The 27919-nt window shown below is 58.1% G+C and overlaps 2 protein-coding genes and 1 long non-coding RNA gene across 7 annotated transcripts in view; 1 reads left to right on the forward strand and 2 right to left on the reverse strand.

The window, feature by feature from the left end:
* Positions 1-1613: 1613 nt before the first annotated feature.
* G6PC3 (glucose-6-phosphatase catalytic subunit 3) lies at positions 1614-6647 on the forward strand. Of its 2 annotated transcripts, XM_082371527.1 has the most exons (6): positions 2155-2615; positions 4509-4615; positions 5026-5116; positions 5314-5432; positions 5616-5757; positions 5978-6647. In XM_082371527.1, exons 1-6 carry the CDS (start codon positions 2398-2400, stop codon positions 6339-6341), a joined length of 1041 nt encoding a protein of 346 aa, XP_082227653.1. In that variant the 5' UTR covers positions 2155-2397; the 3' UTR covers positions 6342-6647. The 2 variants fall into 2 exon arrangements, with proteins under 2 accessions (XP_082227654.1, XP_082227653.1); XM_082371528.1 differs by lacking the exon at positions 5314-5432 and having other exon boundaries at positions 1614-2615.
* A 394-nt stretch (positions 6648-7041) lies between these two features.
* Positions 7042-8493, reverse strand: LOC309618179. The gene is made up of 2 exons (XR_014238342.1): positions 7861-8493; positions 7042-7827 (listed from the first exon to the last, which is right to left on the reverse strand). It is a non-coding gene; the product is annotated as an uncharacterized lncRNA (long non-coding RNA).
* A 115-nt stretch (positions 8494-8608) lies between these two features.
* Positions 8609-27919, reverse strand: part of HDAC5 (histone deacetylase 5) — a 34684-nt gene continuing 15373 nt past the window's right edge. For 3 of the 4 annotated variants that reach the window (XM_082371480.1, XM_082371479.1, XM_082371478.1), the window contains 24 exons: positions 19564-19823; positions 19322-19466; positions 19097-19211; positions 18683-18813; positions 18392-18538; positions 18190-18302; positions 17766-17897; positions 17323-17545; positions 16147-16358; positions 15571-15873; positions 14662-14827; positions 13703-13836; positions 13201-13321; positions 12686-12735; positions 12436-12543; positions 12010-12065; positions 11785-11872; positions 10737-10856; positions 10387-10484; positions 10096-10214; positions 9485-9618; positions 9135-9219; positions 8826-8991; positions 8609-8734 (listed from right to left, as the gene is read on the reverse strand). In XM_082371480.1, the coding sequence (XP_082227606.1) occupies positions 8695-8734; positions 8826-8991; positions 9135-9219; positions 9485-9618; positions 10096-10214; positions 10387-10484; positions 10737-10856; positions 11785-11872; positions 12010-12065; positions 12436-12543; positions 12686-12735; positions 13201-13321; positions 13703-13836; positions 14662-14827; positions 15571-15873; positions 16147-16358; positions 17323-17545; positions 17766-17897; positions 18190-18302; positions 18392-18538; positions 18683-18813; positions 19097-19211; positions 19322-19466; positions 19564-19823 (3266 nt within the window). In that variant the 3' untranslated portion in view covers positions 8609-8694. Of the gene's footprint in view, positions 8735-8825; positions 8992-9134; positions 9220-9484; positions 9619-10095; positions 10215-10386; positions 10485-10736; positions 10857-11784; positions 11873-12009; positions 12066-12435; positions 12544-12685; positions 12736-13200; positions 13322-13702; positions 13837-14661; positions 14828-15570; positions 15874-16146; positions 16359-17322; positions 17546-17765; positions 17898-18189; positions 18303-18391; positions 18539-18682; positions 18814-19096; positions 19212-19321; positions 19467-19563; positions 19824-27919 lie in introns of those variants that run through there. The other variant, XR_014238325.1, reaches the window with a different exon arrangement.

Genomic DNA, 27919 nt, shown 5'->3' on the forward strand with positions numbered 1-27919 from the left:
CCTAACTACAAAGTGGTAGTGGAAAGAACATTGGCTGTAGAGTTAGCTAAAACGGAATTGGAATTCCACTGAGTTATATGACCTTGAGCAAATTACTAAGCCTGATTCTTTTCTTTATTCCTTCTGTATTATCACTGTTGAGCATCCAGCAACCCTTTGATGTAGGAATCAATATCCTCATTTTACAGAGGAAGAAACTAAGTCTTAGACTAAACTTTGTCCCGGGTCGCACAACTAGCAAGGATTCGGTCTACCTGTTTCCAAAGACGATGCTATTTACTGCTATGCTATATTACATAATACCTCACAGAGTAGTTAGGAGGAGCGGGAGATAATGAGATAATGTGTACAAATGCTTGGCATATAGTAGATCCTTAATAAATGGTAGTTCCTCCGTGATCACCCATCACTGTTGGAACTCAAGATGCTTCCCCATCTCCCATCTTGCCCTCTCCTCTAGAAAACCGGGCAAAGAGCCAGAATGAGGAGCAATGGTGTTGACAAAGGGAGCCTTGGGGTAGGAGTTTTGGGCCCCCCATTAATGACTATCTAATATACGAAACAGTTTTCTTAACATGTAAGTACGATGCAGATGCATTTTCAAGCCCTACCATCACCAGTTGCCATCCCTAACCCACCTAACCTTCCACTAAAGAAATTCTAGAGCCTCATGTATGAGTAAGGACAGGCAAAGAGAGGGAGGCAAAGGGCCAGTCCTGGCACTACTTAACCTGAACAAATTTCAAAAGTGTTTCCTTGCCTTGCAAGAGACATCAACTTCCTAAAGTTGGGCCCATATTAGTACAATCATTGTAATAGAAATAAACATACTGCTCCCTCATACTTGGGTTTTTCCAGAGAACTTTCACGTCTACCCCATAACAAGTCATACGTAACTGCCACTCCACCTTTTATATAACATGGTGATTATAGGTGCTCATAAATGACTGCCAGGCACTGTTAGGAAAAACTTCCTGGAAGAAGTGGAAAAATCTGAGACCTGAAAGACAAGCAGGGAAAGAGTAGCCATGTTCTAAGCAGAGGTAACTGCAGACGTCAGGACCCCTGAAAGGAGAGAGCTTGGTGATTTCAGGGAGCATAAAGTAGCTCAGAAATATCATGAAACAGAATGTGGGACTGGGCTGGTAAAGGTTGTCTTGGCTAGAGGCCAAGCAAACTTTCAAAGACTAAGAAAATTTAGGCTTTTTCCTTGGGGCAATTGAAAAACATTTAGCGAGGGAGCGAAATGAGATTTGTATCCAGCTTCCTTTCCCCACACCTTTTTAATTAGTGAAATTAATCTCTTTCCAAGAAGAACCCAAATTTACATTCTCATTTTCACCCCTCAAAAACTCTCCAAGAACAAAGTTGCTTGAGGTAGGAAGGAACCACTTCACCAGTCTCCTCCCACCTCACCTCTGCCTCTAGGCAAGACCTCACCTAGAATAGCTGAAATTTCTATTTTCTGTGTGTTCCTCCAAAGGATTATTCCAATTTTTGTCGTGGGTGTGTGCCTCTCCTCTTCCTTTACCAACCCAGCTACTATCTCATGGTTTATCTGCCCAGCGGGGTTCTGGAAGGCTAGATGACAAGATGACGAAAGGAGAGGGGCAAGGCGAGCACAGAACTGGGAGGAAGGGTGATTTAGACTGTGCTATGCGTAACAACTCTCAAGCCGTTAGGGATGACCCCTCAAAATCAAGAGGCTGATCTGTCAGCCTCCAAATCAACAGCAGACGAATTCAAACAGGAGAGTCTTGGGCTGGGGGAGGAAGGCGTGTACCGATTAGCCAGCTGTGTGTGCAAACGTAGGGGCCCGCTTCAGCACCGACCAGGGATGCCCGGCTCCCCGGAGCAGGGGTTGTCCCTAGCCTTCTCTCCAAGAGATCTCGAAATATTTTTGGAGGGTAGCGGTACTGGAGGAGAAAGGTCTGGTCTGGCAGGAATCCTGGCCCGGGATATTACATATCCATCTTCACAGAAGTAAAGGAGGGACCCTGGACGCACCGCCGACCCTCAGGTTAGTCTGTCCCATGACCCGGAACAGCAGCTGGAGCCGCCTCTACGCCCTCTGCCCACGTGCCGGCAATAGCAGCCACGTGGGGCTCTGCGGAAACGCCTTCGAAAAGATTTGTCCCCTGCGCTGCCCAGTAGAGAGGGAGGCCCGGGAAGAGCGCAGGAGGAGGAAACGGTACCGGCAGGAGGCCGGGCTCGCGCGAGCCTGGGGCTGCCGGGGGCGGGGCAGGAAGGCGGGACTTTCCCGGCCACCGCCAGGGGGCGGGGCCTCGGATCCGAAGGGTGGGCTTTGGAGGGCCCTGAGGAGCTGCTTCCTGGTCGCCTGGATTCCTCGGCTTCCGCCTTAGCTCAAACCCTGGCCGGGCCGGCCCCGGGGTCGCCATGGAGTCCACGCTGGGCGCCGGCATCGCGATGGCCGAGGCGCTGCAGAACCAGCTGCCCTGGTTGGAGAACGTGTGGCTCTGGGTCACCTTTCTGGGCGACCCCAAGAGCCTTTTTCTGTTCTACTTCCCCGTGGCCTACTACGCCTCTCGCCGGGTGGGCATCGCGGTGCTCTGGATCAGCCTCATCACCGAGTGGCTCAACCTCGTCTTCAAGTGGTGAGACAGCGAAGCCCTCCGGCGTCCTGGTCCCCCACCCGCAAAGGCCCTGAGCCCTGTGCAGTCCTTGATCTCTCTCGTCAGCTGCCTCAAAGGCCTGGCTTCCCCCCCCACCCCCCGACAGTGAACCCATGGCCTTAAGACCTCCCACCCCTACCCCGTGGCCACTGACTTTTCCGCTATGAGCATCTTTGTGCATCTTGGACCTCAGAGTCCCCATCCTAATCATTAAACTAGTGTTTAACGGGCCTGATCAGAGAAATCACCTAAGGGGGCGTATTTAAAATGCAAATACCCCATTCCACCGCAGACAGACTGATTTTGAAACTCCAGGGGAGGGGCTGGGAATCTGTTTTTTAATAGGCATCTGTGGTGACTTAAGTAGCAGAAAGTCCTGCTTCTCAACTCACTCTTTTATTCATTTATTCATTCGTTTATTTGACATAGTTTTTAAGAAGCATGCTTTGTGCCAGGCTTCACACTAGCGGCTAAGGACAGAAAAGGCTTGCAGATTAAGGTGTGGTCCCCCAGACCATGGCCAGCAGCATAAGGAGCATTTGAAAACTTGCTAGAAATGCAGAATCCCAGGCCCCAGGCCAGAGCTACTGAATCAGAATCTGCATTTTAGCAAGGACCCCAGGCGATTTGTGTGCCCAGTAAATTTCGAAAAGCACTGGGCTAAAGCATTGCCTTCCAGGGAACACTTTCTCTTCTCCCTTTTCCCCTTCATTCACTAGTAGGCTCTGCACACAGACTTAGAAGCCAGGAACCCCAGGCAAGTGGGTGGGGCCCTTGGGGTGTATCTCTTTGTGCCACCTGTTCTCTCTTGGGTGCAGAAGGGAGCTATACTTCCCGCTGGGTGTGCAGCTGCACCTCCCCTCACCCCTCACCACTGTCTCTGTTGCCAGATTGCCAGCCTGGGGGAGGGAAGGGAGGTTCATAGGAGACATTTGAATGGATGGGCTGGAATGACTTGCTGAAAAACAAAATACCTTCCCTTCCGCTCTTCTCAGCCAGGGCTTCATCCCTACTGTAAACGGAAAGCAATTGTCTGATCATTTCCTTCCTACTGAATTGCTCTTTGCTTTGTGCTCTCCTTCCTCAGAGTCTGTATAAGCCTTCCTCTCTAGTCCTGTTCCCCTAAGACCACCCCCTTGGGTAGACACTCTTAATGCCCCCCACATGGCAGAGCCCCTATTCATTTCCTAAGTATGTGTTGAGCATCTGGTGTGTGATCCAGGCTCACTTTTTGGCAGGGAGAGGCAAGTCCCTTCTGTACCTCCCTCCCCAGCACTTGGCTTCCTGCCAGCATCTCTTCTGCTCTCCCACCTTTTCTCTTTCTGGCCACAGCAGCCTCTGCAGTGTGTTTCCCAGGGTCCAGTGAAGCACCTGGCTAAGCCAGTGGATTTTGAACTTTTTTGTCTTCCTTATTCTCTCTCAGCCTCCTTGTCCATTCCCCACTCCCCTTTTCAAACACGAGAGTCTTACCTAAGTAACTCAGGCTGGAATTTGGGAAATGGAGAGAGGGGAAGCAGAAGGGTCAATGAGGGTCTGGGGAGGGAAGGCGAGGGGCAGGTCCTGGGCTCTCTATAGATGACAAGAGCAGAGCTGGCCCTGCAGCGGGAGGGCTAATAAGAATGGGACTTCTGAGCATCTCAGAGCACACACATGCACACACCACAATCTCTTGCCTCCTTATCACTTTTTAAAAAATAGCATGCTTTCTCCTGTTCCAAGGTAAAAAACCCTGGCAAGGCAATGGCACAGAATTGGACACCCTTTCTGACTCCATCCTGTAAGCCCTCCAGAGTACTCCAGGTGTCCTTCTGCCTCAACCCCCATTCCCCTGGCTGTGTGTGTGTGTAATGGCATCTTGCATCTGTTCTCTTCTAGGTTTCTGTTTGGAGACAGGCCCTTTTGGTGGGTCCATGAGTCTGGGTACTACAGCCAGGCTCCAGCCCAGGTTCACCAGTTCCCCTCGTCTTGTGAAACTGGTCCAGGTGAGAAGCCTCAAACTTCCCTCTCCCAATGTGGTTAGGGTTCGGTGAGTGTTTGGTAGTACTTTTCAGCTGCGGCAACCTACTCAAAGGCCCAGCCTCTCAGTTACTGGGCCAGAGAACAAAGAGACCCAGGGAAGACCATGTTGAATTATAGGAGAAGAGCACCCGTGCCAGCGTGCCAGCTGCCAACTTTGTATAGAGTAAAGCCAAGAGCCGAGGTCAAGGCAGAAGCCTGAGAGCAGTGGCCTCAGGCGGGGACGAAGAAGGCTTCAGGGCAGAGGGAGCTAAGGGGCAGTGCTGGAGGAAGGCTCTCCCCTTGGCCACGGGGAGGCAGCTGTGTTGAGCAATCACCAGGGGCACCTGGGTTCCACCCGCATCCTCTCACCACAAGCTTCTGAATCCCCCGGCAGGCAGCCCTTCCGGACACTGTATGATCACAGGAGCAGCCCTTTGGCCCATAATGACGGCCATCTCTTCCCAAGTGGCCATTCGGACCCACAGGTACACCTTGGCATTGCCCACCAACGGGGGCAGGGGTGATGGTACCCTGGACCCAAAAGACCCAGCAGCAGGGCAGCCTGGGAGCTGGAGTTCTGCAGACCCCAGGGCATCTGGTCAAACTGTGAGGTGCCTGGGTGCTGAGGGAAGCCCAGCTGTGCGTGGACACCTCCTGAACCATTTGCCTCTCTTCTTTTTAGCCGCTGGGTGAGGGTGGTACCTAGCTTGGCTTACTGCACCTTCCTGCTGGCGGTCGGCTTGTCCCGGGTCTTCCTCTTAGCACATTTCCCTCACCAGGTGTTGGCTGGCTTAATAACTGGTGAGCAACTGGGGCAACAGGGTGGACCCAGAGGGTGCCATTGGCAGTGGGAGGACCAGTGTATGATCTTCCCATTGTACAGCCAACCCCAAGGCCCCCCTTCTCCTGCCAAACTACCCTGCGGCTCGGGGTGGGGGTCATATCCTCAAACTCCTTGAAGCTGCTGTCACCCCACTTCCCTAGGTGCTGTCCTGGGCTGGCTGATGACCCCCCGGGTGCCCATGGAGCGGGAGCTAAGCTTCTACGGGTTGACCTCACTGGCCCTCTTGCTGGGTGCCAGCCTCATCTATTGGACCCTCTTTACACTGGGCCTGGATCTTTCTTGGTAAGTCCTGCTTTGAAGCTTGGGCAAGTTGGGGTCTGTACCTGGCCTGGTGGGTCTCTGGTTCATTGTAGCTGAAAGGGGACACATTAGCTGTTCACAAACATCGAGTCTCCTGGGGTCACGGCAGAACATGGCAGTAGGCCCCAAAGGGGTGGAGAGCCATCAGCCCTCTAGGACCCAGGGGAATCTCTCTCCTGGCAAAGACTCTTGCTCCCCACAGGTCCATCAACCTAGCCTCTAAGTGGTGTGAGCGGCCTGAGTGGGTGCACTTGGACAGCCGGCCCTTTGCCTCTCTGAGCCGCGACTCAGGGGCCGCCCTGGGTCTGGGCATCGCCCTTCACTCCCCCTGCTATGCCCAGGTGCGGCGGGCATACCTGGGACACGGCCAGAAGCTAGCCTGCCTTGTGTTGGCCATGGGGCTGCTGGGCCCCCTGGACTGGCTGGGCTACCCCCCTCAGATCAGCCTTTTCTACATCTTCAATTTCCTCAAGCACACCCTCTGGCCATGCCTGGTCCTGGCCCTCGTGCCCTGGCTGGTGCACACATTCAGTGCCCAGGAAGCACCACCCATCCGCTCTTCCTGACTCTAGGTGCCTCCTACTACCACTTTCCCTCTCACAAAGCCCACACTCCGTGACCTCCACACTCCGGGGAGGCAGCCCCGTCCCCTTCCAGCCCCCAACAGGCCCTGCTCATGGTGAATTTTCTACTTCTCCCACCACCTGGTCTCAGCCCCAAAGAAGGGCCTTCTCTCTCCCAGGAAGGCTGGTCCTCCTCCTGCCTTCCCTCCCAAGTCCCCAAAGGGCAAAGGCAACAGCGAGACCAGTGGGTTCCTGTAACACTGTGAGGGGCTCAGAGCAGCCCCAATAAAGCCCTTCCACACCTCTGGACTCCTCTCTTGACTCTGCACATCTCCACTGGACTTGCCTGTGTGGCTGCAGGTGGAACCCTTGCCAGGCCACCTGTTCTGCTCCCGCTTCAACCCTGTGCCCTCAGAGACTGAGAGTCAGAAGGAACAGGGAGACCTTCAGCCCTGGGCCCCCTCCCCACCATCACCATGTAGGCCACACAGAGGTCCCAGGAGATGCTGTGGCTACGTTCAGTGAAACCTTGTTCTTAACCCACAGGACAGAGATCCCACTCCCTCCCACCCCAGCCTCTTGTTTCCTAAATTGGCTAGTCCAAGGGCTGGAGAAAAGAAGAGTAGTTTTTTTTGGCCAGGAGGGGGAATGAGACCCTCAACTCCATTTGAGAGCCCAGAGAACAGAGACATTGGCCCCAGAAGGCACTGTCAGAAACAAGTTTATTTACACAAGGACACACAGTGTAACAGTTTACAAAATACTTAACTGAAATCCATGTCCAAGGAGACAAAGCAAGGAGTGGGTTTACATGAGAACCAGACCGGCCGAGGGGAGAGGGAGGGTAAGCGGCCCGGAGCTGGGGCTCAGCCTGGGGAGGCCTGGTACACTGGGCCCAGCCCCATCCCCATCCCCCAGGAGGATCTAGAACACACTAACAACACACAAGACACAAGCGCACAATGAACCAATGGTGGTGGGACTCCTGCCCCTCTCCTGGCTCCCTCAACCCTGCTCAGGCCCCCATTAGGATAATAAATATGTAAACAGATTGTTGGAGCCCTGGGGACGGGAGGAAAGAAAGTATATGCGGTGTTGGGGAGAAGGAGGGAGGAAGACTCAGCCCCCTAGGAGCTGCTTCCCATCTTTGGTTTCCCACAGGCTGGAGAGCATTCGCTAGAAGCTTTCTGGGCTCCTAGCCCTGGAAACAAGAAGGCTAGCAGGGCTTCTGGGAAAGAGAAAGGGCAGTACCCAGCCCCATCCTGGTCTTCGTTCCCTTGGGCTGGTGGCCCACAAAGGAAGCCCAGGAGGGAGGGAAGCTACAGCTGAGGGCAGACTCCTGGGCTCTGGCCCTGCCCCTTCTAGAAATTCCACTCACCATCCCCAGGCTTCAAAGCCAAAGGCCCCAGGAGAGAGGTGGGCCACTGACCCTTCTGCTTGCAGCACGCTGGATGGCTGGGGAAATCTGGTCCTGAACAGCAGGGGGGCTCTCACCAGCCTGGAGCCCCCCTGCAGGGACCACCTTCTCCCCGCTCCCCAGACTGTGCCAGCAGAGGGGCAGGGAGGCCGACAGAGTAAGATGGAGAGCAGGCCTGGTTCTGTGGCTCCTCTTGGCCCCTCAGAACCTAGGAGTGCAGCTCCAAACCTCCCCACATGCGTTCACCCTCTCCAGCTCCTGAGAAGGGGAAACAGGCCCTGAGGAGGGTAAGGCAAAACAGCCCTGCCCACAGACCTCAGGCCCACATCCTAGAGCACAAAGCTTCCCTTCGGTGCTGAGGCTAGGAGAAGGGAGGAGGAGAGAGGGGTCTGTGTGGAGATGGTGAGGACACTGGGGGAAAAGAGTGAGAATCGCAGGGCGGGAGCCCACCTCCCCTTCACTCTACATCTTAAGACTGTAGAGGGACCCTCCGGATCCTCCCCTGGGGCTGGAGAGGGGAGGAGGGTGAAATTAAGGCATTTCCCCCTAAGTCAGCTGAAGCCAAGGCACCAAACTTACTGTTCTCTCCTCACTCAGGGGGACCCCAGAACCGGAAGGTGCTATCTGGGCCCCAGGCCCACCTTGAGCTGGCCCAAGCTCCAAGGGGCACAAAGACAGAATGCAGGAAGTGGGTGTGGGATACAACGTGAAGGAAGGGCTGGAAAGGGTACCCCTCGCCCTACAGAGGGCGCGAACTTCTAGAGCTGAGACATGGGCCATGGGGGGAAAGCGGGGGCCTGAGGCAGCTTAGAGGAGCAGGAGGGGCGAGGCTGAGAGACCCACACGGCACACGTTGTTGAATGTGTGACTTTTTGTTTTTTAATAGAAAAAATAAACAAAATCACAATGATGAAGCCCAGAGGGATGGGGGCCAGCGCGTCACAGGGCAGGCTCCTGCTCCATGGGCTCCTCTGCCGGCCTGTGGGCACAAGCACAGGGAAGGGCACTGAAGCAATGTGGGATGGGGGGGACCAGTCTGGGTGAGGGCAGGGAGGTGGGGGGCACCTCACCTGGGGCTGTGCTCCCGGCCTGCAGCAGCCTGGGCCTGCTCGGCCCCCACCGACAGCAAGGCCATGGCGCTCACAGTCTCAGCCTCTTCTGTCTCACCTGCCTGGGCCTCCCGCAGGGAACGGCCTAGACCAGCAGCGAACCTCTGCACACAGCTCCAGTGTTTGCCTGTGGATGAGGGACAGGCCGGGGGTCAGGGACAGCCAGAAACCCCCAAACGTACGGACACCCCCAGCCCTAGCCCTGGCGTCACACAAGCTCCGCCCCCTTGGCAAGCTGGGCCCTGAGTCCCTCTGCCTGTGCCCACGCACTCTGGATCTCGATGACTTTCTCTAGCGTGGCCACTGCGTTGACGTTGGGCTTTTGTTGCAAGACTGCCTCGTCCAAGGGCTGCAGCTGGCAGGGAAAGGAAGAGAAGGCTTAGAGTCGCTGCCCCTCTAACCACCCCGCCGTTCAGCCCCATGACGGGGGCAAGCATAGCCTTTCTGGGGAAACCTCTATTTAGAAAGCCTTCCCTGGCCACCACCTGTCCTCAGGAATCAGGAAAACCTCCCCAAGGGCCCTCGGTGCTGCCTGACCCAGGAAAGGGACCCTCCCTCACTGGCCCCTTACCCCCTGGCCTGCTGGCCCACCTCCCCCAGTCCCGCTGTGCACCCCTCACCTCCACGCTGAGCAGAGCGGAGACACAGGCCTCAGACGCATCACAGATGGCGGTCAAGTCATGGCCTCCCTCGAGGGCCAGCACCACCCGGCCCCCTGCCAGCGTCATCAGCTGCCTGGTCAAGTGGCCAAAACCTTTAGGGACGGGTGAAGGGAGGAAGAGGAAACGATTAAAGAAAAAACTCAATTCAAGAGAAAGTAAGAAAGGAGAGAAAAAGAAACACAAGAGATGGGACAAACAGCACAAAAGAAAATGGTGGATTTAAACCCAAATAGATATCCATATAGTAAAATTCAATGTCAATGGACTAAATGCTCCGTAAAAGACAAAACGTAAGAGGCTAAAAAGATCCAATTACACGTCTCCTAAGGAGCACCATGAAAAACCACCATTGAAACATGAGGGATCAGCGAGCTCCATCCCTACAACTCCTGGAGGAGACACTTGCCCCCACCTGCTTGCCCCTCAAGGCCAGGGTTGGCAGAGGGAGAGTGGGAGGATGCCGCCAGGATGATTCCAAGTCTTAGACCTGCCTTCAACCCTCCTCCCAGCCTCCCACTCGACCCCATCTTCCTGCTCCACAGCCTCCCTCGATCCCCCCACAGGCTCACATCTGGCGGTCACAGAGTAGCCACCCAGCGGAGACAGGTGTCCCTCAACAGCATCAAACCCGGCGGAGACCAGGACCACGTCAGGTGAGAACTCGTGGGCAATGGGCATCACCACTGTCCTGCAAAGGGAGGGCCCAAGCTGACCCCGGCAGGTGGCTCGGCCAGGCCTCACCCGGCTCTGCCCCCGACAGAGCCGACCCCCTCCACCCACGCGGAACTGAGTGCCTTCTGCCCCACCCACGGCAGGGCCCGGGGGTTCCCACCCCTCCCTCGGCTCTTCTCAGTCCCCACCTGAAGGCCGTTAGGTACTCCACGTCTCCGATGGGGGGATCCACACCTCCCGTCCATGCCACGTTCACATTGTACCCCACGCCCGGCCCTCCGCCAACCTGGCAGCACGGTGGGGGAGGGGTTACTCTCACTGCCTGGGGATCCCAGACGTTGCCCCGCCCTCAGCCCTGCCTCCAGCCCTCACTCCACTGACCTCTGTTCTGCATGGAGGGGCAGTTGGCTGGCGTGGTCCTCCCACTAGGAGCCCAGACTCCCCAGGTACCAGCACCACCACGGGCCTCCATGGCTCCCTGCCAGGTCCCATTCTGCTATCTCCCCGAGGGCCCCACGTTTGAGCCCAGGAGCTGTACCTCTTCAGGAGCCCCAGAGCCCGGAAAGAAGTTCCCATTGTCATAGCGATGCAGGGAGATGTAGAGCACGGAGGGGTCGTTGTAGAATGCTTGCTGGGTGCCATTGCCGTGGTGAATGTCCTAGTGGGAAGGGGTGGAAGCATCAGGGAAAAGGCCCAGGCTCTGACCCAAAGGTCAAAATTCCACTTGGCCCACCCCGACCCTGTGGTGGACTCTGGGGGTGCAGCCCACCACTAGCTACAGGGCATCTGTGTTCCGTTCGCCACGGAATCGCCCCACGCTTTTCTAACCAGGGTCTGCGGGCCGGGACATGGCACTGCACAGAGGAGACACAAAGCCCGGGGACGAATGTGGTGGATCTCCCTGCGAGCCCACTCTGCTCAGCAGTGTGGACGGAAACAGCACGGCTAGTCAGGAATTGAAAGCAAACAGATGCATTCTGAAGAAGAACCCAACATTATGAACTTTGAAGCCCAAGCTGGGCTTTGAAGAGATTAGATCCCTCCTTGCTGAGGCTTGCTCCTCACAGGGAGCGAGCAGTAGGGGCCTTTCCCTCTTCTGTGAGAGGCAGGGGCGGAGAAGCACAGCGTGGCAGCAGGAGCAGAAATGCCGGGGCCGACAGGCCTGATCTGAAACCCAGTACCAACATCCCAAGCTAAGTAACCTTGGTTGGGTAAGTCCCCCAACAGCCCAGTGTCTCCGTTTATCGAAATGGACATCCTACTACTTAGGAAGCAAGGCAGCCACGAAGCAGCACCACGTGTCTGGCACATGGTCAGCCCCCAGTCAAGAGGGGCTCTAGCAACGGCAGGAGCTGTCTCTACCACTCAAGGCAGAAAATCTCCTTGGCTGCTCAAGGCTGCGGGCTGGGGGCCAAGGTGGACCAGGGGCTAAAAGCACTTCGAGTCTCCACTAGTGAGGAGGGGGCCCCATGGGACTGTGAGGGCTGGGCTAACAGCCCCAGCACGGGGCACCTGAGGAAGAGGGCGTGGGGTTGGGGTGGAGGCTTCCTGAAGGCTGACCCTGGTCCCACCAGCCCACTGCCTACCCAGTCCACGATGAGAACCTTGCCCACATTCAGCTTCTGCTGCAGGAGTTTGGTTGTGATGGCTACAGAGTTGAAGAAGCAGAATCCCCTGGGGGGGTGAGCGGAGAAGAGGGCAGGTCGTCAGCCTTAGTGGATGTTTGCTCACAGATACACGCGCATCAGCTCTGCTGAGAGGGAGATGGTGTGAGGGCAGTGGGTCTGGGGCAGGGCTGCGGTGGCACTCACATGGCTGTGGATTCCTCCGCGTGGTGTCCCGGCGGCCGGATGATGGCAAAACCATTCTGGAGAGGTACAGACGGAGGGACAGAAACAAGAGGCAGACAGGCGGGCAAGGTGGCCACGAAGTGGGTGGACACAGAAGGAGAGAAGCATAAGCCAGGATGAGAGCATAAGTCATAAGCATCAATCCCACAACCTTTAGGAATGCCAGCCGAGGGCCACATGAGACCCATGAGAGCACAGACATTAGTGTCTCTTGGTCATTCCCTCTTCACCCCTCACCCCCCAGCTGGCCTGGAGCTGGCACCTCCTCCCCACGCCTGCACCTGAGAGTTGAGATTACAGAGGATGGTGCCTTAGTGACAGGAAAACCACGGCTAACCCCATCCCCCGCTCCTGAGGCAACAGGACCAAGGCCCCACACACACTCACCTTGAGCTCCCCCGTCGCCACCTTGAAAGCCAGCTCCACCAGGCAGCCCACCGCCATGCGCACGGCACTGGAGGAGTGCATCTCATTCCACACGGTGTCGCTGTCCACCTGCGGGGGCAGGAGAGCAGGCTTCAGCGTGCCCCCTGCAGGGGGAGGGCGAGAATGGGGGTGCAGCTGTGGTGGGCAGGAAGGGAGGGGCTGGAGCTGGGAGCACCACCCACCCATCCCCACTGGCAGGTGCCCTACTCACCCCGATGCCCCCACAAGGCAGCATGGCGTACATCTTCTGGCTGATGGGGCCTGCAGGGAAGAGGGACAGAGCTACTCTGGAAGTTGCCTCAACTGCCAGAGCCGCAGGTTGGGGTGTGCAGAGGGCAGGAAGCTCAATCACAGAAAAAGAAGGCCAGGCCCCAGCACACGACGGGCCTCTGCAGCCCATGCCAGCTGGGAGATGTCTGTCCCCCGTCCTGGGTGGGGCATCCTACCTCTGGGGCAAATGGCAGGGAGAAAAAGGGGCCTGACAGGTTAGGGAGAAGGGCGAAGCCCATCACCAGGCCTGACCTGTCACCTCCTATCCTCCTGCACACATCTCACCAGCATGTAGTCTGTGTGAATGGCGCCCTCTGGAGGCATGCAATGTAGCAACTGCGCCCACGGGAACCCACCTGCCTACCCTAGTGGTGGTCTTCCTGACAGCCCCCGTCCCGCCGGGGCAGAAGACCTGGCCTGGCCCACGCCACCCCCGCAACCGGCCGGCCAGCTCACCGAGCAGCTTCTTGCTGTCCAGCTTCTGTCGGTTGAGGGGGCTGGTCCCATAGAGCAGGGTGTGGTATTCGGAGTGCACCGTCTGGATCTCGTCCAGCGTGGCTTTGCGACCCCGGATCCGCTGCCAGGGGAGAGCAGGAAGAGAGGCCGGTGAGAGGGATGGCACCGCAGGCCCAGCTCCCCCGAGGCCCAGCCCCTCTCTCTGCCCCACAGCCTGGGGCACATGGAGCCACTTTCTCGCCTCGGGAGATCCAAAGGTTGTTGAGAAAGAATGCCCTGGTCCCCCAGGGACCCAGTCCAGGACCCTCCCCCACTCAGCTGGGGACCATGGGGGAACCAGGCTACAAGGGATGGCACTGGGAGGTGCCTGGGGGGCCTGGCCCTGAAGTCAGGGGTTGAAGAGAGAATGAGGAAGAGACCCAGACAGAGGCTTCCCCGATAGGGGAAACACAAAGGCTTTCGCTGGGTTTGAGGTGGAGGCTGGAAGGAGGGGCTCCCTTACCTCACACTTGCTGAGCAGGCCTGTCTCCTGCAGCCGAGACCAGATGCTCTGGATCCGGCCAGCGTGCTCGGGGTGCACGTGTGTGTTGCCGCACATGCACTGGTGCTTCAGCATGAACGTGTCGTAGACCACACCTGGGCCAGAGACACACCTGTCAGCCAGCACTGCTCTGGGCTGTGTGACAGCCTGGCCCCCGCCATCCTCAGCAGAGCTCACTGAGCTTTTCCCCAGCCCACCCTGGTCCCAGCCCCTCCTCACAGCCCCCCCAGCTGCCCTCCCACACACCTGCCCCTCTTCTTTTCATGAAATCCCTTTCCCCCACCACCGCCTGTCAAAAGCCCCCCTGCTCCTCAAGCCTCCACCAGGCCGCCCTTGACACCCCCATCGGTTTTGACCTCATGGCACACCCTCCTTTCCCCCTCCTGTCACAGCCCCTGTGTGCTGCCCCTCTACCCCCCGACACACCCCACTGGTGAGTCGGGACCGTCCTCAAGCATCTGTGCCCCCTCAGAGCCCAGCACAGGGCAGTTTCACATGGAAGAGCCTTCTGGAATGGACTGAGGCCTCACATTTAACCTCACAGGGCAGAGAGGGAACTAGAAGAGCAGGACCAAACTGAGACAGTGGGCTCCCTCCACCTAGGCCTCCAGGGCTTGTGTGGCGAGGGCGCAAAACTGGTGGTCCCTCAGCAGTGGTGGAGTGGGTCCCTGAAGGAAGACGCTGCCCCAGCGGGTAGGGACACTCACCACCCTCCCACTGAGGCAGAGGCTGCCACCACTACCACAGGTGGCTATGGCGCAGAGGGAGGGGGCCAAGGCCTGCTTTCCCTCCCTTCAGGATGCTCTGAGGGGCCCTGGCCATCTCTCCAGGGCAGGGGCTCTATCTTATCTCTTCACGATGCCCAAGGCTGGATGCCACGCACATGATGTGAGGACAGCTCGTGCGGGCGCGGGGCTCACCTGTGGTGAAGAGGTGCTTGGTGGGCTGGTCCGGGGGGCTCTTCATGCCCCCAGGGGCAGCAGGTGAGGACTGGGTGCGGCCCAGGGCCTGGTGAGGCACAGTGGCCAGGCTGAGGGGCGCCTGGTACACCTGCAGCGGCTGCAGCTGCTGAGCATCTGCAAACACCTGGGAAGGAGGAGAGTGGGAGGGAGCCTGGGTGAGGCTTAGTCTGAAATGGAAGTGAGGACAGGTGGCCTCCCAGGGGGTGGAGGGCCTGAATCCAGCCCTTCTCTTCTGTATCGCCTCCTCCCCCCACCCTCCTCCCTCCAGGGACAGGAGACACTCCAGCCTTAGCCATCTTCATCTCCATCTCCGAGGAGATGGGGAGAGATGGGGTGGGGGGGGACGTGATGAGTCATGCTACCGGAGTAGCATTGAGGTAAGAGGCTGGGAGGGACGGGGGTGTGAGAGGGGGTGGGATGAGTCAGGCCCGGAGGGCTCAGCTGTGTCCGCAATGAATGGAGTGCGTGCTAGGCACCAGGGCAGACTGTAGTAACAGCGGGGGCGTGTGTGTACACACGCACGCAGAGACCGACGCACAACCGGCCCTACGCAGGCAGAAACGCAGATATACACAGACCACGTGCACACGCACGCGCGCGTGCACACACACACATTGAAGCAGACAGGCGGGGGCAGTCACAGACGCAGGGAGGGGCTGGCAGACGGGGCACAGACAGCTCTGAGACTGACACAAGCAGCTCCCTCCCTTCCACAGCCCCTTGTCTCTTTCCCGCTCCCCTTTCACTCTTAAAAAGTTGTTCCTACACAGCCTGGAGACTGCAGACTGGGGAGAGGGAAGGGCAAAGGTGGAAAGATACGGGGGAGGACAGAGGGGTGGTGATCAAGGGCTGGGGCGGAGGGGGCACCTTTTTGTAACCAGCACTGGACTCCTCCAAGTCGGGCCCCTCCTCAGCACCACTCTCGCCCTCCTCATCCTTGACCTGGATGCAGTCCTCCTCCTCCTCCTCCTCCTCCTCTTCCTCCTCCTCCTCCTCCTCTTCCTCCTCCTCCAGGTCTTCCTGTGTGCTCTCACTCTCCGTGGAGCCTTCTCGGGGTATGGTCAGGGCTCCCTCCCCCAGGAAGGCCTCCTGCTGCTCTGTCAGCTCCTCCTCTGTCTCCTCGGGGTGGGTGGTGGGCTGCCGTGGCAGCTCCCCAGTCTTGGTGAGGATCTAGCAGCAGAGCAAGGAGGCACATCAGCTGGGAGGGGGCGCAGCTGTGCAGCCCGTGGCCCAGGAGGTTCTATCCTTCCCTCCTCTCTCCCCGGCAGGCAGCCGCCCAGCCCATACAGACCTTTGATGTGAATTAGAGAAAGGCAAGGCGGCTCCTCTGATGCAGCCTGGGGAGTGGCCTGGGTGTCAGCCCCCTGCCAGCCCCCTGCCAGCCCGGCACCCTCTGTGTCCTGACCCCAGCACGGCCCTGGATGTTTGCTTCTCCCGGCTCACCTTGCCCAGCTGCAGCTGCTGCTGCTTCTGCTTCTCTAGGAACTGCTGGTGCTGCTGCTGCATGACCAGCTGCTGCAGGGCCTGGGGGCTCTGGGGCAGCGGCGAGGACTGAGTGCGGCTCAGGGGCCGGTGCCGAGGGAGCTTGCCCACCGTCCGCATGCTGGTAGCCACGCGCTCACCCGTCACCAGCGGGGACTGCCCGTGGAGCGGCACTGTGGAGGTAGTGGGGAGAGGGAAGTAACCATCACTGTCAGGGCACCAGGCTCCCACTCCCACCCCGCGACTCTCCCTCTTCTGGAACAGCGGCGCCTCCATACTCAGGAAAAACCTGCGAGGGGCCTGGAGCACCCTGCCCCCAAACCTGAGCCCCATTCTTCCTCCTCCCCACAACTGAACAGTCTCGCAGCTCAGAGCCACCACCTCCAGCAAAACTTCCTGGATTCACTTACGAGCACGTACAGTCTCGGGCCCCCCGTGTGCGAGAACAATGACTAGTTCTCCCCAACTGCAAGACCTCCCTGATCATGGACGTGGATCCCACCCAGCTGGGAAGCCTGGAGGCCAGGATCATGTGTCTTTTAAGCAGAACCTCTTCTGATGCCACCAGCTACTTATGGGCTGACTGTCCAAAGCCACGCTGTCCAATCCCATGGCTGCCAGCCACACGTGACCACTGAGCACTTGAAACATGGCCTGTCTCAATTGAGATGTGCTCTAAGTGTGAAATACGCACCAGATTTCAACGACGGTATGAAACAAAATATTTCATTGCTAACTCTTTATATTCATTCTATGTTCAAATGATAGTATCCTAGATATACTGAGTTAAATACATGTTATTAAAACTAATTTCACCTGTTCCTTTTTACATTTCTTAATGTGGCCACTAGAACACTTCAAAGTACACATACGGCTTGTATTATATTTCTACTGGACAGCACTGCTCTGGAATGTGAGCTCCATTACGACGGCAGATTTCGGGAACAGTGCCTGGCCGGCTGTAGGTACTCAATAACGTATGTAGAATATGGAAGAAATCAATGATGCCATGGAAGGGAGCTGTGACAGGGCTGGTGAGTATCCCTGGCTACTTCTCCCTGACAGATGGTCCTTCCTTGAGCCCTCAGAATGGGGGGGCCTGACACCCCCTCCTTGGACAGCTGCCCGCCCACTCACCCGCAATGAGGGTGCTCTGCTGCCGCGCCTGCTCCAGCAGCAGCACATGCTGCAGCAGGGAGGCATGCCCGTGGGGGCTGGCGTCGCCCTCCAGTGCCACGCCCAGCAGGCAGCCGGGGATAGAGGATGTGCTCATGAACTTGCCCGTCAGTGCACCACCCTGCCGCAGGGACTGGAGGGCCTGCCTCTCGGCCTCCTGCTGCGTCGAAAGCTTCGGGGAGGCCTGGGGAGAGGAGATGGGGATGAGGGAGGGGTTTATACTGCCCCCAGTCCTGCCGACTTTGGACCAGCATCCCTCACCTACCCTCTGCCCACCCCCAGCTCTGGGGGAGGGCCATCTGATCGCCATCAGGACCCTGGGAGGACAACAGCCCCAGCCGGGGGCATCCAGGGCCGAAGACCTCAACACCAGAGGGAGGACAGGGTATGTTCCCCGTACTTACGGTGAGGTGCGAGTTGGTGACAGTGACCGTGGCCTGCAGCCCTAGGGAGATGTTGGGCAGAGAGGGAGACGTGTAGAGGCTGAACTGGTTGGGGGAGCTGTCCAGAGGGAGGGCCCGGTGCTGGGGGAGCATCTGGGGAGCAGTTGGGAGAGACAAGCATGAGAGCAGGCAAAGGGGGGCCACCTGGGGCCAAGGCTGAGGGCTCTGAATGGCGCCCCACTTCCTGCACCAAGCCCCACCTTGGGGGGACTGAGAGATCAGAGCTATTCAGAGGCCCGTGGGACAGATCCCACTTCGGGACAATAGGTCCCTCTAGCCTGTCCACACAGGCAGAGGGGTCCCTGCTGGGCACTCTCAGCCAGACAGGCCGGACGGGACAGAAAGCAGCTCTGGCCCACCCGCCCAGCCCTTGGCAGGCCTGTACCTCGGTGGGGATGTTGGGGACTGAGCCAGTAAAGCCATTCTCGGCGATGGTGCTGTGGGAGCTGTTAGGAGAGCTGGGGCCGGAGCCTGGCGCGCTGTTACACACGGCTGCCGCTACGGGAGAAGTGGCTGTCACCTGGGCCTGCTCGGAGCCACCCCCCACTCCCCGGCCCTCAGAACAGGGACAGGAGAGGAGCCCTTACCTCCAGGCCCGGCACCTGTGATCTCAACAGCTCTCTTCTTAAAGGTGCTAATGACAGTCCCGTCCTTGCGACGCAGGAGGGGACTGCTTCTCCGCTCGGCCACCTTCTGCTTTAGCCTCGAACGTACTTTTAAGTTGGGTTCGGAGGCTGGGGAGAAGGCAGCCGGGGCTCAGACACACGCACACAAACGGACACACCTGCAGCCTAGCCTGGCCCCTCCCCATTCCCACCTCTGCCCGCCCCCCCACCCCCCCCCCCCATATCCTGGGAGGCCAGGTTGTACTCACTCACCTGTTTTGCGGAGGGGGAAGTCATCGCGGCTGTCGTAGGGCCCAAGCAAAGGCAGTTTGTAGGAGGGAGGCGTCCCAGGGGGGCCGCTCTGGGGAGGGGAACTCTGGTCCAAAGAAGCATGGTGGGCTCCCCTGCAGGGTGGAGGGAGGGGATGGAAACAGATGTAGGTTATCACCCAGCCAGCTGGACCGGCCACCAAGCAATCTACATTTATGAAACATCCACTGCATATGAGGATAGGAAATGGATCCTGGGGAGGGCAGCGAGGAGACGAACAGGGGTGGGAGTGTCGTCTCCTAGCAGAGATTACAGGGCCCCTATATGGCTTCAGGCCAGGAGCCCCTTGCCATCCTGCAGCCAAGCAGCCCCTGAGCAGGACACCTCTGCAACCCATGCCTGCCAAGGGCCATTTACCAGCATTTGGGATGCTGTGGGAGGGAATGGTTGAGGCCGCCCGGTGTGGGCTCCTTTGACTTCGACAAGAGGAATTCCTGGAGCCTCAGCTTCACCTCAGTGCTGGCGATGGCACCTGCGGGACAGGGCACAGCTGAGCCGGGAGCTTGGGGCCAGGTCCCCACGGCTGGGAGGCGTGGGGCGGGGCAGGAGTCCCAGCTGGCCCCGGGCGCCCCCAGGCCTCACTCTCTTTGCTCTTCTCCTTGTTTCGCAGGATGAGCAGCTGCTGCTCCAGCCGCTGCTTCTCCAGCTCCTCCTGCCGCTGCTGCTCCCGCTGCCGCTGCTGCTCCAGCTCCTGCTGCCTCTTGGCCGCCAGCATCTCCTGCTGCTGCTGCAGGGGCGCAGGCGGAGCGAGGCCGGGTGAGCCGGGTCCGGGCGGGGCTCAGAGGTCTGGGTGGCCCCCCACCCCCGCGCCCTCCCTCGCTCACCTTGAGGTGCTTCTGCAGCTGGACCTCATGCTGCCGGGTCAGGTGGTCGTGCTGTTTCTGGAACTCAGCGAACAGGAGCTGCTTCTGCAGCTGCTGCTGCTGCTTGAGCGCCAGGAGCTCCTGTTGTAGCTGCTGCTCCCGCAGCGCGGGGTCCACGGGGCCTGCCAGCGCACCCCGCAGCTCCACGGGGCTGGGGCTGCCTCCTCCCCCGCCCCCCATGGAGCTGGGCATGGCTCCTGGCAGCACCGGCTTCACCTCCACTGCGGGGAGAAGAGACAGGAAGGGGTCAGTGGGCCATCCCAGACCCCACCGGGCCCTGGCTGCCATGCCTGGGGCCCAGAAAGCTACCAGGCAGGACTACTAGACCCCAAGAGAATGGGGGAGGGGGGGGTCAAATCCCTCTGCTCTGTGGATACAGCCTTCTGCCTTAATTAAATGAGATCGAAGCCATGAACTTCACTAAGAAAACGTGCAGGGCTTCCCTGGTGGCGCAGTGGTTAAGAATCCACCTGCCGATGCAGGGCACACAGGTTCGAGCCCTGGTCCGGGAAAATCCCACATGCCGCGGAGCAACTAAGCCCGTGCGCCACAACTACTGAAGCCCACGCGCCTAGAGCCTGTGCTCCGCAACAAGAGAAGCCACCGCAATGAGAAGCCCGCGCACCACAATGAAGAGTAGCCCCTGCTCACCGCAACTAGAGAAAGTTTGCGTGCAGCAACGAAGACCCAATGCAGCCAAAAATAAATAAATAAATTTATTAAAAAAAGAAAAAAGAAAGAAAACATGCATAAGCAAAGCAGGGTACCTGGAAGATCATGAGTGTTCAACAAAGAATATCGTCATTGGTAGTTAAGGCCACTGGGCATTTTATGTGAATTACTTTAGTGATAAGGAAACTGAGGTTTAGAGAGGTGTAAGTAACGTGACCAAAGACATACAGCCAGGTGATCAATGAACCAAGATGTGATTCCAAATCCTATACTTTTAACCACCGTCGCTCCTGTGCCTCCTCCCCCTCACCTCTCAACACCACACAATCCCTGCCAAGAGGCCTATATACTACAGGAGAAACCGAGGCACAGACGTTAGTTCTAGAACTAATGTGGCTAGCAGCCAGGGACCTCAGTAAGCCCAGGAGAGGCCTGTGGAGACCCTCTGGGCATCCCTATCCGTTCCCCTTTTCTCTGCCCCACACTCAGCTAGGGCAGATGGGGCGGGCAGGAGAGGCTATGGGAATACGGGGTGGGGTGGGAGCAGGAGGCCGCAGGAAAAGGGGGGGTGCAGGGCTGCACCAAACCAGGGACAGGAGGGGGCTGGGAGTCAGACTCGCTTCCTTTGCTGGATTATCTCCTTTCAACAGTTTTATTGTAATTACCCTGAAAATGCCGCTATATATAGAGTGAGCCAAACAGCAGCTGTGCCTGGGGGGAGGGGGGAAAGAGAGAGAGAATGGGCGGGCAGGCGCAGGGAGGAGGTGGGAGGAGGAGACAGGAAAGGAAAGGGAATCAGACAGGAAGAAGGGTAATGGCAGGGGGGGCTGGCTGGAGCCAAGGCAGAGATCTCAGAACTCCAGTCCCAGGGAGAACCCGCGGGGAAAGGGGAAAGGGGTGGAGGGACCTGCTGGGTCCCAAGACCTTGCGTCCAGGCCCCCACGTGGACCATGGACCAAGGGGCCCCAGGAAGTGGCAAAAGATTCCAATGGGCTTATGGGAAAGATGGGTCTCGACCTCTTGATCCCTGTATACTGTCCTCTGGTCACTGAATGTCATTCTCCACCACTGCCCTGTGGTTGCCAGGGCAACTGGGCAAACACCACGCCAGCAGGGAGCCCCAAGCCCAGCCCACACCCCACAAAGCCTCCTGACGCCTGCAGGAAAGGGAAGGCAAGCTACCCACTGCCTGGAAAGGAGGAAGTGAGAGAGGCAGGGCCAGACCATGTTGTTTCTTTTCCACTTCTTTCTCCAAAGACAGCCCTCACTTTCCCCACTCCAGCCCAGGGAGGCCACAGGGAGCTGGGCAGACTTTCCGGCGGCAAGGAGGCCCACTCCAGCCCAGGCCTGGAGAAGGAAAGACCCCACCATGCTGCCGGCTGCCGGTGTCCCCTGCCCTCGCGAGCAGGCCTCCGCCCAGGCCCCCACTGCCATCTCTTATCAGGAGTGGAGAGGGAGCCGGGAGGGGGGCTAAGGGCTGAGCTAAGAAAGGCTCCCACACCCAGTGCAGTCTGTGAGCCTGGATCTCTCCAGGGAGCCTGCACTGAATGAGTGTCCCCCCAAGGCAGGGACAAGGCCTGCTGAAGGCCAAGGCCATGCTACCCTCACGGCTGAACATGGCTCCTGGGACCCACTGGAGATGGGAGAGGGAAGGTAGCCTGAGCATAGTGTCTTTCATGCTCCCCATTAGCCCTTCTTCCCCCAGCACTGCCGGGCACATTCCTCTGTGGTTTGCCCGCCAGCCACACTGACGACTCTGCGGCCAGAAGGCCAGAGCCACATCTGCAGGAGTGGCCAGATGTGACCAGGAGGGTGGGGTTACACACACACACACTCACCCACTTTCCCTCCTAACCCATGTCCTGCCCCAGCACCAGGAGGAAAGGCCCTGGGAAACTACAGAGGCCCTTTCTGGAGGTGGCCGGCCCTGTCCAGGGTGCAAAAGGAGGGTGGCAGCAAGGAACCAGCAGCCAGCCTCAGGTGTCCCCAGCCCTGGAAACACTCAGCAAGGTCCCAGGCTGGCCGGAGTGTTATCTGTTCCTAGGCGAGGCTGGCTTGGCCCATGGCACTCTGATCACTCAGCCAAGAGGTGGACAGGCTTCAACCTGCTGCTCCCGGCAGTGCCGGGGCTGCGGGAGCCGGATGCCAGCCCGCCCGCCCGCCCAGGGAAGGGCAGGGGTCCAAGTGCTCCTGGCTCCCAGCAGATAACCCTGCTTGGGCTGGAACTGCCGCCAGCAGTGCTGGCTTCCCTTGCAGGAGCCCTGCAGAGAGGGCACGGGCTCAGGCGAGGGGACTCTCCCACCAGGGCTCCTGCACAGCCGCTGCCACCGCGGCAGAGATGCTAGGTCCTGTGCTGCAGTCGCAGCCTCAGTCCCATTGGTATGCAGGTGGCGGGGCGGCCAGCGGGCTCTGCCACACAGCCTTGTTCCCACACAAGCAGGAAGCACGAGCGACTGGGAACATTAATCTGCAGGCCCTGTGGGGCCTGGACAGGATGCAGCACCCCGTGGGTCTGCAGGTAGTAACCCGGCTCCATCCAAGATGGAAGGGGCTGCGGCTGGACGGCTAGAGTCAGGGAAAGGGTGGGGGGAGGCACACAGCCCCCCAAATGCAGTTTTCTGGGCATGAAACCGAGAGTGTGGCTGGCCTTGCTCCCCCTTGAGGATCTGTGCCCTCTGCCAGCTTAGCATGAGCAGAGCAGGTGGCAGTGGCTGCCTTGAGAACCAAGCACCTGGAAGGGGAAATGGGAGTGTCATGATAGGAGGAGGCTCTCGACCGCCTCCTGGTGGACTGAGAAAGGTGGCAGGACCTCTGGAAAGGGAAGAAAGTAGATGGAGGAACACTGGTCCCTAAGAGGACAGGCTGGGGACTCTGGCCAGCAAAGGCCTGGGAAGGGGGTCACATGTGAGGGCACGGCCTCCTACCCCAGGCCTCCTCCTGACAGAGAGCTGCAGAAGTGGAGAGGAAGCCAGTAACTGACACAGGGGCCTCCTACAGAGGCAGACAGAAGGGTCCAGGTCTGCCTGCTCCATACTACTCCCCTTCCGGGGACTCTGACCCTGCCTCCTGGGAGCCGTGGCCTTAGGAACTGGCAGCAAGAGCATCCTGTCCTCCGGCCTTCGGAAGGACTAGCCAACACTGCCTCCCTGGAGAAGCCCCAGCCCCGGCAGCTGGGTGGGCAGCCATCAGAAGGGTCCCTCACACACCAGGCTCTGGCTTAGAGGGGACCACCCTGCCCAGCTCGTGGGTACAACTGAAAAGCGCCAGTGACACTTTAGTGACACTTCCTTCCCATCTAGCTGGGCTTCCGATCTCTCCATGAACCCCACTGCCCCATCAGCCCAGCGGGGGCTCCCACAGCAGATTCTCTGGGCAGCACAGCCAGGGATACCCTGGCTCCTGGGGGGGGTGAGGGGGGAGGATGACGCAGGTGCTGACGGGGTAACCTCTGGGATGACTGCCAGCACAGGCTTAGACTAAAAAGAGAGTGTCCAGGCAAAGGGACACTGCCCCCGAGCAGACAAGGGGTTCTAGGACACCAGGAGCAGGTTTTTAGCAGCACCTTTGGGAAAAGGGTTCAAAATAAAAACCAAGGTCAAGCCTTCCTCCTGCTCTGAACACACCACAGGCCATGCCCCAGCTCCCAGCCTTCTCTTGGAGAAGTCACCAACTCCAGTATCCCTGTGACCCAAACCCTAGCAGCAAGGAAATGGTACCTTGAGTTCCCCCTGGAGAAGCACTGGAGGGGGAGGGGGCACCACAGTGTGTGGACCGACCTGGCAGACCTAAGAAGCTTAACAATTGGCTCTAAAAAGACCCTGCTCCCAGAAGCCACCAGCCACAGAAGGCTGGGGGGGAGGAGGGGAGCCAGGGTACACAGAGTTTGAGGGAGGGGTGTATTAAGCGGTTTGGAATGTCTACACAGGATGAAAATGAGGCCTCTGCAGATAAGCCCTGGATCTGAAGAGCTACCCCCAGCAAAAAGAGCGAAGAGGGAGAAAGGGGAGATCATCTGTTTCAGCTGCCTCGTATCACAGACAAGGAAACCAAGCCTCTCAGGCTGCTGTGCAGGAGATCTCACCATTTAAGTAGCAGGGACTCAAACCCAGGTGTCCTGACTCCCAGCTCAGGCGGGCTCCATCTGAACACTAATCTATGCAGCGCTAACTCCAGTGTGGGGCATCCCAGGTGCTCAGCAAGAGCCAGCCCTAGAGAACTGGCCCCTCTGGAGAGCAACAGGCTGGCAGCCCACCCTAGAGGGCAGTGCCTTCCACCAGCACCCAGGCCCTCAGGAGCTCCCTCAGCAGTCTGGGGTGTCAGCAGCTTCCTTAAATGCCAAATGACCTCGTTCTGTCCCTCTGGAGAATGGGAAAAGGCTCTTGTCCCCTTGCTGGCCTTGAGGGATTCTGGAAGGAGGCAGGGAACAGCATTTCACACTCCTCCCCATGACGCCGATGACCCCTCCCCACCAAGGACGGTTTCCCATGATCTATTTCTGTGCTCTTACGTGACTAGGGAGGCCAATTTAGGCTCGACAGGTTCTACCACAATGCAGACAGTATTTCCACATGTGCGAGCTGGGGATGACGCTCACCTAGCAATTTTCCCAACTCCCCATGCAGTGCAAGCCAACACACATCACATAATGGTTAAGAGCGAGGGCTCTGGAACAAGAGAACACCAGCGTTCAAGTCAGCCTCTGCCACTTCCTAGGGCAAGACACCAAGCCCCTCCTTGTGCTGCGTGCGGGCATCTGTGAAATGGGAGGAAGAATAGCACCCACCTCCCAGAGCTCCTAGGGCTCCGGAGAGATAACACGTGCAGTGGAGCTTGGCGCAGAGCCTGGGAAAATCTCAGGAGGTACTAGTCGAGGCTATTAATGGCTCCTGACATTTTTGTGTGTCCTGGACCCCTCTGGCAGTCTAGTGAAGCCTAAGCTCTCTTAGCGCTCTCATTTCAGACCGTCCCAAGGTCACTCTGTGGTCCTGTCCCAATCAAAACCCTTCCAGTGGGCCCCACACAACACAAGCTGGAGCGGCCGGCAGCTGGATCCCGGCGCTGGAGGAGGCATACCCTGGGAAGAGCCTCCTCCCGACGGCAGCGCTTCCAGCCTGTCTCTCCGGCCTCCCCTGCCTTGTTAGCTCCAAGAAGGGCCACCCTGTCCTCTGAGGCTCAGCCCACAGCGGTGGGATCCCTCAGTCCCTTAAAAGCATTACTTAACACAGGTGAACACAAGCTTTGGTCCCTGCTCTTGGGGCCCCAGCTCCCAGCAGTCAGAAAGCCTTTCCAGGTATCTAACTTCGCTGTGCCTGCTGCAGGCAACACCCCTCTCCCCAGTACCATTCTACATCCGCCTGGGGCCAGGACTCGGGCGACCCGAAGCCCCTCTTAGGCGGAAGCAATGTGAAACTGATGTCAAAGACTTAGAATGTCACTGAAGGAAGTGCCCGCCGGATCAGCCACTCAACTCCCCCAGTTGACAGAGGAGGAAAGTAAAGCCAGAGATGGAAGAAATTCATCCAAAGTCACCTGGAAAGGAGGCGGAGGAGCCGGGGCTTAACCCTGGGTCTTCTGGTTCTCTCTTGCCTCCCACCAAAAATCAGGAGAAATCTTGAAGGCTATTCCTGAACTTAATGAGAGCACGGAGCCAAACTCCGTATGAAGGATCCAAGGATCTAGATGGGAGACCTGGTTGGCCTCAGAACCCCAGAGCCGAGAGTGCAGGGGAAATGGGGGCCAAGTGAACCGAACCCCCAGAAACCCTGAGGTAGACTGTGCCTCTCAAGGACCTTAAGCTTAAGGGAGGCAGAGCCCTGGTGGAAGGCACAAAGCATCTCTCACCGGCAAAAACAGAGTTAGTCACTGGTCTTGAGCAGCTCTCTGGAGGAGAAGTAGACTCACTTCTCCCAGCCCAGCCATTTCCAGGAAACACTTGGGCACTAAGCTAGAGGCAATTAAAAGGCACACTAACCATTCAAAGTCTGCAGATGTTGCTGGGACTGCTCGCTCCACATCTGGGGTGGACAGCAGGGGCTCCAGGGCAGAAGCTCTGCCTGCGCTACTCCCCGAGCACAGCCCAGCCTGAAGCGTCCAGCAGAGCGTCCCGTCCCCCTGGCCACTTGTCATAATCCCCTGCCCCGCTGGGATTTAGACACCTGCTCCCCAGTGTCTTAAGACATCCTCCGTCTCCACACTGCCAGGCTGCTGGGAGCTGGATTTGAATCTGACTGAGGCAACAGCCTCCCTCCCTCTGCAGCTGGCCTTCTCCCAAGAGTCCCAAAGCCCATCGAGGCCTTCTAGGGAGACTGGTGACATCCACTGGCAGGCTGCTAGGCCCCATGACTCCTGTCCATAGGACCCCTGCCCATACTCCAAGCATGGTCTGAACCTACTCACATCAAAATCATCTGAGATGTGTTAAAAATGCTGGTTCCTGGGCTGCCCTACAGAATCCGAACCTTGGGGTGGGGGGTAAGGCTTGGGAATCCGCATTTTAATATCTTCCCTCGGTAATTCCGTGGCAACTGAAAGTTTGAGAACTACTTTCTCACAGTGTCCCCCCGCTGGCGGCATTTCTGCTGCCAACCTGACAGCTGTTACAGCTGTGTGCGTGGACACGGTTAATCTGATTTCCTGTCTGGCAGCTGTGCAGCAGGGAAGGGACAGCTGAGGGTCTCAAAAACAAGAAGAGGGGATGGGGTAGGAGGGGATGGGGGCAGGGGAGGCTTTGTTCCTGAGCCCCCTTCTGCCCCCTTGGGCCAAAATCCCTATGGGGGGGAAATAGCTGATCCAGAGGCCCCCAGTATTTGTAGAAAAGTCTCCTCCCAGAAACCTCAGGAGCCCCCCAAGGCCAGAAGGGTCTCTCTTGTTGAGGAGCACAAACTTTGGAAGCAACAAAGACGGACCCACCACATAAGGTTGTGCAGGTTGTGTACTGCACAAGGGCACCCAACTGAAGGGGCAAGTTGGGGGCTGAAGTCTAGCCCATGCTCCCAGTGCTAAGCCATGCACTCTGGCTTGAGGATATAGCCACCTGGAAGAAGGGCCGCCTTTAAAAAATTTGTACAGGGAAGCTCTTGTATGGGTTAGACGTCGCCCTACGCAAAGACCTGAGTCTGAAGCCCAGCCGTCATTTACTCTGTGACCTCGCGCAAGTTCCTTAACTTCTCAGATCCTTCTCAATTGTAAAACATAGCTATTAATACCTTTCCAAGGGAGATAAGGTAAGGAAAGCACCCCAATACCCATCATCTAGTAGATTATAATATTAATTCCCCTCCCACCCCAGTCTCGCACTTCCGACCTACCCACACCCCTATGCCTGCACACTCACTTACCTAGCCAAGCTTGGAATGGCATGAAGAACGTGAATAAGAATATCCCCAATACCAAACCCAAACCCCATGGCACTTCCCAACATCCGTAGCACCCCTTCCTGGCATAAGCGGGATGCACACCCTCCCTCACTGGGGAAAGAAGACTCCTCCTCCATGCCTGCTTTTAACATCCTACACGTTCCCCAAGCAGCAGCGCGCTGCCCAGTCCAGGCCAGAGGGAAATCCAAGGCCCAACAGAAGGGAGGCAGGGGATCCCCCAGCATTGCATCCTTGGGAATCCCACACCAGAGTTCAAGCTCCTGGGCTCC

This window comes from Balaenoptera borealis, assembly GCF_965194805.1.
Source record: "Balaenoptera borealis genome assembly, chromosome: 20".
Classification (NCBI taxonomy): domain Eukaryota; kingdom Metazoa; phylum Chordata; class Mammalia; order Artiodactyla; family Balaenopteridae; genus Balaenoptera; species Balaenoptera borealis.

Bases quoted from the DNA above. Each gene is read 5' to 3' on its own strand.
- G6PC3 (XM_082371527.1), top strand. From the start codon at position 2,398: ATGGAGTCCACGCTGGGCGCCGGCATCGCGATGGCCGAGGCGCTGCAG. The intron at 4,616-5,025 runs GTGAGAAGCCTC...ATCCCCCGGCAG, and splicing joins GTCTTGTGAAACTGGTCCAG to GCAGCCCTTCCGGACACTGT. The intron at 5,433-5,615 runs GTGAGCAACTGG...CCACTTCCCTAG, and splicing joins GTTGGCTGGCTTAATAACTG to GTGCTGTCCTGGGCTGGCTG.